Below are 6,266 nucleotides of genomic sequence, written 5' to 3' on the forward strand. Positions count from 1 at the left end.
CTAATTTTCATTGACCATTTCTTTTTCAATGATAAAAATTTTTCCAGGTAGTGGTGGAACTCAAAGTGATATCCATCTCACTAAACCACTGAAATTTTCCATCGTTGAGTGATTTGTTTTACGTTTCTCTACTCTCTAGAGATCTTGCCAAAGAAAGAAAAACAGACTGGTCATCTTTTTTGTCTTATAGATATCTTGTTGATTTTGAAAATAGGCTGATTGCTTCTGCTTCCGGTGGAATACCTTGTCAGCTAGCACCAACGTTTCTGTCTTCATAAAGAGTGTGTGTCTCTGTTGCATGTTGGATGTTGTTTTCGTGTGGGGGTCGTAGTTGGGCATGTGCCCCGCTTGGGATTTATGGAAACGTATTTCTGACAAGAACTGCGACTACACAATTTTTTTTTTATGTCTTGTAGCATTAGAGCTCAAACGTAACGCATAGCTTAGAAAGTTAGAAACGCAAACGAATTAATCTGGCTGAATATTGGAGAAACTACCAGTCTAATAAAAGGCATAAAGAAAGGGCAATATGACAACAAAGAATGAGGTGATAACAAACAAGGCATCCAATGAAGCATAGACAACTGTCAAAAGAAAGCATCACTTCATCAATTGATCCCCGTGTATTCTTATTGGTCTCCGCAATTTTAATTTTTATTTCTGGGGGGAAACAACATTTCTCTAGCCTGAAACTATAAGCATTAATCTAATTGGTTTTCTTTGATTAACACTTAACAGCATGTTCTAATTGGTTCTTTAGAGGGTAAAAGTAACTATAATCAAATTAACATATGATAAACATGTACCCTTTTGTGCTCTTCTTTTGTCTTTATGAATAATTTACCTATGGCTTCTTTCGAGAATTAAGGAAAAGTTAGAAATCAAATGGATTTTGGAGGAAAAAACTGGAATATATTCATGTCAATTGGTCCTCACTCTTTTTTGTCCTTTCACAGTTTTCATAATTATCAGCTTTCCACTTGCTTACAAATTTGGGAATTCATATCTGGATTACCTGGCTTACCTGTGGAACACCATGTGTCAAAGATGCAGACGTGTATGCCTTACCGAGTTAAACTGCTAAAAGGAGTCCTGTATATGTCGACATAATACTCTTTCTTGGTAACACAAAACTGAAAGTGCGTTCACCTTTTTTTCCCTTGTTTATTAACACAAGCAATGCTGTTAGGGGTGCTTGCTTCTAGTGACTATCTATGTGTTAAGTGTCCCATTACTCAACAAATAAATAACTTTGTCTAGCTTTCCGTAAGGAAAAGAGGAGCCTACAACTACAAGACTGCAATTAATGAAGAAGAATTACTGTCTCAGTTGAATAGAATGAAATTATTTGGAGGGGATGAAAGCAGCAGTCTCCTGACTCGAGTTAGTAGCCCCTGATTCTCTGACTAGAGACAGCAGCCTATAAAGTTCCGTTTTCTCACCTCTTTTGCTCTTATAATCTCAGAGCCATTCCTATTTTACTCGGCAGATTGTTTTCTATTTAAAATGGCTGGAGGAGGAAGAGCTCAAGGGCTTAGCAGATCCTGTATTCTTCTTATAGGTAAATTTTTCTTTAATTTTTTTATTCTACCATTTAACTTGAGCTAACTAGAATGCATTTCATGCATGAACAAACCTGTTTCTTTTCAGTGCTTCGGGGACCCAATTAACAATTGCATCGGCAATTTTTTGAAACTTTGATTTACGTCTATGGTCTCTCAGTAAAAATTTCCCTTTTCTTTTTCGAATGACCAGAATTTAAGTAATTTAACAGAATTATTCATTGTGCATAACTTTGTTATATTTGATAGTTATTGCTGGCATGGAGAGGTTTGCTTTCAAGGGGGTGGCATCCAATATGGTTACATATCTCACAGATGTTGTGAAGATGAGCAACTCTTCTGCAGCCAAGACAGTTAACAGTTGGTGTGGATTCACATCAATGTTGCCACTGCTGGTGGCACCCCTGGCTGACTCATTTTGGGATAGGTATTCCACCATTTTGACCTCCTCTTTCCTCTATGTTTTGGTGAGTCACTCTTCTTGTTTAATTTCATTAGAGGTTTTGCATGTCATTGGAATTGCATCCTAACATCCCTGGAGACTTTATTTTCAGAAACATATTTGTTTATCATCTATGAGAGGCATATGCGGTTACCACTTACCACTAAAGATGTTTGACCCTGAGTCATCACCACTATACTTTTTTAACAATTGTTAATTGCAAAAGAATTCAATTTTTCTGTAAATGTAAAGTTCTTAAGCTGCCATTAATCTAGTATTTTGGTGAGTCTGGAAATTCGAAATCGAAGAGTCAGTAAGTTTGGGGGCACACCCAGTTTGTCAATTCCTCTTTAATCGTAAATGTGGACATTCTCATTTAATAGATTGTCTGGACAGAATTAGGGGGTCAAGTCATACATTCTTTTAGAATCCAAGATGGCTTTTATTCTGATAGGACTCTTCTGTCGTGGTAGCACTACTTTTTCCTTCATCTCGCACCTCTTTCAAGATTCATTGCCTAACCTATCCTCTTGCCAAGTAACCTTGTCTGAAAGTTTTGATTATATCAGTTTCACTTCTTTTAGTTAAAGTTTCCCCCTTTTACTTTTCATCTTTTGAAGAACAGTATTTAAATCTTCTAAAGTTGAGTGAACCAGTTTGGACTAACCAAAAATGAATAGTTTTTCCATACAATATGATCTGGGTATTTATTTGGCCTAGTTGAAAGAGATATGGCACAAGAAACATGACAAATGTGCCTTCTGTTTTCCTTTTGTTGAAGATTGAAGTCATAGCTAATTATCAAAAAGAAAAAAGTCATTGCTAATTCAGTCAGATAAATAACATTTGTCGCTTGAACGTTTGTCTATTCTGATTTTTTTTATATATATAATTTAAGGGCCTTGGAGCAGTTGCGTCAACAGCATTGCTATGGACATGGTCTCCTCCAAGCAACACAAGCTCCTCTGCATTCCTGTTTTGGTCCCTCTGTCTGATTTCATTAGGCCAAGGTGCATATAACCCATCTCTGCAAGCCTTTGGAGCTGACCAACTGGACCATGATGAGGAATTGCCTTGCAGCAAAGATGACAAAAGCTCTAACAAAAAGAGTTTATTTTTCCAATGGTGGTATTTTGGTGTTTGTAGTGGCAGCCTCTTAGGTGTCATACTTATGTCCTACATCCAAGATACCTTTGGTTGGGTGCTAGGATTTGCCATCCCCATGTTTGCAATGGTTATATCAGTTGCACTTTTCACATGTGGTAGCCGAATTTATGAGTATAAACCAGTTAGAACCATGGATGGTAAGCCTTTTCAGAGCATAGTTCAAGTCATCAAAGTGACAGCATCAAAATTAATCAAAGGCAGAATCAGTTTACCAAATGACAAGTCTGATGTAGTGGAGCTAGAGTAAGTTTTGTTATTGGATTTTGAGGATGCTTCACATTGTAACGTGCATGAGTTCTGATGGTAATTCTTACTTGTTTATAGGCTTCAAGAGAAACCTCTTTGTGATCAAAAGTTGGGGAGCAAGGAAGGCTCAGAGTTGGATGGGAATCCCAAAAATGATACTTACCTGCTTGAAAATTCAAAAATAATACTCAGGCTTTTGCCTATATGGACAATGCTTCTTATGTTTGCAGTAATTTTCCAACAACCTGCCACATTTTTCACTAAACAAGGCATGACAATGGAGAGGAACATTGGTAGGAACTTCAAGATCCCACCAGCAACGCTACAAAGTGCTATTACATTGTCTATAATACTATTGATGCCTTTATATGATAAAGTTTTAATCCCAATTACACAGATAGTTACTTGTAATCGAAAAGGTATTAGCGTAATGCAACGAATGGGAGTTGGTATGTTCCTCTCCATCATTGCTATGATCATAGCTGCAGTTGTTGAAATGAAGAGGCTTGAGATCAGCAAAAAGATAGGTGTCCTAGAATCAGAAACGGTGCCACTAAGCATATTTTGGTTGCTTCCTCAATATGTTCTCCTAGGCATTTCTGACATTTTCACTGTTGTTGGGATGCAAGAGTTCTTTTACAATGAAGTACCGGTTAGGATGAGAACGATGGGCTTTGCATTATATACTAGTGTTTTCGGGGTGGGAAGTTTCTTGAGTGCCTTGATGATTTCTATTATTGAAGCCTTCACAAGCTCAAAAGGAAGACAAAGCTGGTTCTCTGATGACATGAGGGAAGATGGACTAGACAAATACTACTGGCTTTTAGCCTTAGCAAGTGCATTGAGCTTACTATTGTATGCAATTTTGTGCAAGTGCTACAAAAGTAGGAGTGAAATGGAAAATGGCAGTTGTAAATAAGCTCTTTGATCAGTTTGATACAGTTTTGTTTCAATAACTTTGGTTCAAGTAAATATACATGATATTTAATTAGGTTTTGCTTTGCCTCATATGATATTGATATTCTACATTTAGGACACTGCATTTTCTATTTTGAAGAATAATTCTCCTTAAGACTCCTGGTTGAACAGATTATTTTCGTTCCGAGATTGGATTCATCAAAGAAAATAGAGGCACTATGCCGCAGTTTGAACTATAAATTTTAGTCGGTTTCAATAAGTCACATGAACTGATATGTACATCTGATCTGTTGGTCGTTTACTCCAGCAGTTAATTAATTAGGCTATACCATGCACTTACATTCGGTTAAAAATTCCTAGTATGGTAAATCTTCGATTTTCTGATTAATAGCTAATAATTGTATGTCCTAGATTTTGTTCAAGTGTTTTGCGTTTGTCACTTGATAAAAATCCTGCTTAGGCATTGTATGCTAATTTATTTTATTTTATTTATATTTTGAATGTTTTAAAAACATGTTTTATTCTCTAATATATGATTAATTGCTTGGAGCTGCATGCATTAGGTTTTATTAAATTATTTATGCCAAATTCTGATAAAATTTTATGAAATATGTGCTTTATATACTAATCTTGCAAATTTTCAGATTTTTCTTAATCTTCCATGGACATTATATGATTTCCTATATTGTAATTTTTATGAATTTTGTTGATTAATCATAGACTTTATCACGTTATTTATGGTTTATGTCATAGCCCAAATCTTGGGCCATGATCCGTGCAGGGCTCAATAGGTATAGCCCACCAAGCCCAAACAAGCCTTTTTATGTAAACCTGTTCAAGAGTTCATCTATCACCCCTCTTTCTTCAAGATCTAAAACTCATAATTTATAATAAGAATTCCTTAAAAATTAAATCCTAAAAACCAAATATATACCATTGTCAAAATAGGGTTATCATTTGTCAACCCTAAATGACATTGTTAATCAAACTAAACATACAGAGTTCACAACAATCTCACAATTTACATAAAACCATCACATATAAACATACAACAGACCCTTAACTACTAGCAGAGTGACTCTGGGCGTGGGTACTATCATTAAGTGACATGGCAAACCTACCGAAGGATGAATATGAGGAAGCACCTCAACCTAGGAATCCAACTACCTTCGGACCTAAAAACTAAAACATGAAGTTGAAAAGAATGAGTATAAACTCAGTGAGTGAACACAGGAAGGGAACAAGCAAACGATACAGAAGATTTTTAGGAAACATGATGCACTTGTATTAAAACAATGCAATTTGTATATCATAACCAAACTTGATGCCATGTTGACGTTTAACTCATTTTAAAACATTTAGGAAATTCAACTTTCAACATTCAATTCAATCACATTACATTTTCCAAACATCTCTACTCTACAAGATAGGTACACATGTGTGTAAGAATTCATGTATACATTATGTGTATATAAATATATAGATAATTCAAATATACACCAAGGTCATCCCCACACTAGTCAACAAGCCTCTGTACATACAACCGCCAACCTCAACTCAACTCATATGCACTCCCACACTGCACATCGTTAATATCCTCATGTGCAGTCCCACATTGCACATGGCAAGTATCATGTGCACTCCCACACCGCACATGGCATATATCATCATGCGCACTCCCACACTGCACACCACCATCACCGTTGTCACGACCCAAATTCCGGGCCATGATCGACGCATGGGCCCAATGGACACAGTCCACTAAGCCCAAGCAAGCCTATTAATTTGACATGTTTATCATTCCATCATAAATTGCTAAGTCACATTTCATAACTTAGAATCAAAATAATACTACACATTGTCATCTCATACTGGCATACCAAACAAGTGTATATACATTGTCTACAACACGTATCTTAACAATTTACATT

The 6,266-nt window shown here is 36.2% G+C and overlaps 1 protein-coding gene across 1 annotated transcript; it reads left to right on the top strand.

Moving 5' to 3' along the window:
• Window positions 1–1,192: 1,192 nt before the first annotated feature.
• LOC18601350 (protein NRT1/ PTR FAMILY 5.9) lies at window positions 1,193–4,413 on the top strand. Its single transcript, XM_018120466.2, has 4 exons — window positions 1,193–1,561; window positions 1,812–2,029; window positions 2,903–3,414; window positions 3,496–4,413. The coding sequence occupies exons 1-4, from the start codon at window positions 1,507–1,509 to the stop codon at window positions 4,334–4,336; spliced, it is 1,626 nt and encodes a 541-aa protein (XP_017975955.1). The 5' UTR covers window positions 1,193–1,506; the 3' UTR covers window positions 4,337–4,413.
• The last annotated feature ends 1,853 nt before the right edge of the window (window positions 4,414–6,266 follow it).

The sequence above is a fragment of the Theobroma cacao genome, chromosome 4 (genome assembly GCF_053813885.1).
Source record: "Theobroma cacao isolate CCN51 chromosome 4, ASM5381388v1, whole genome shotgun sequence".
Classification (NCBI taxonomy): Eukaryota; Viridiplantae; Streptophyta; class Magnoliopsida; order Malvales; family Malvaceae; genus Theobroma; species Theobroma cacao.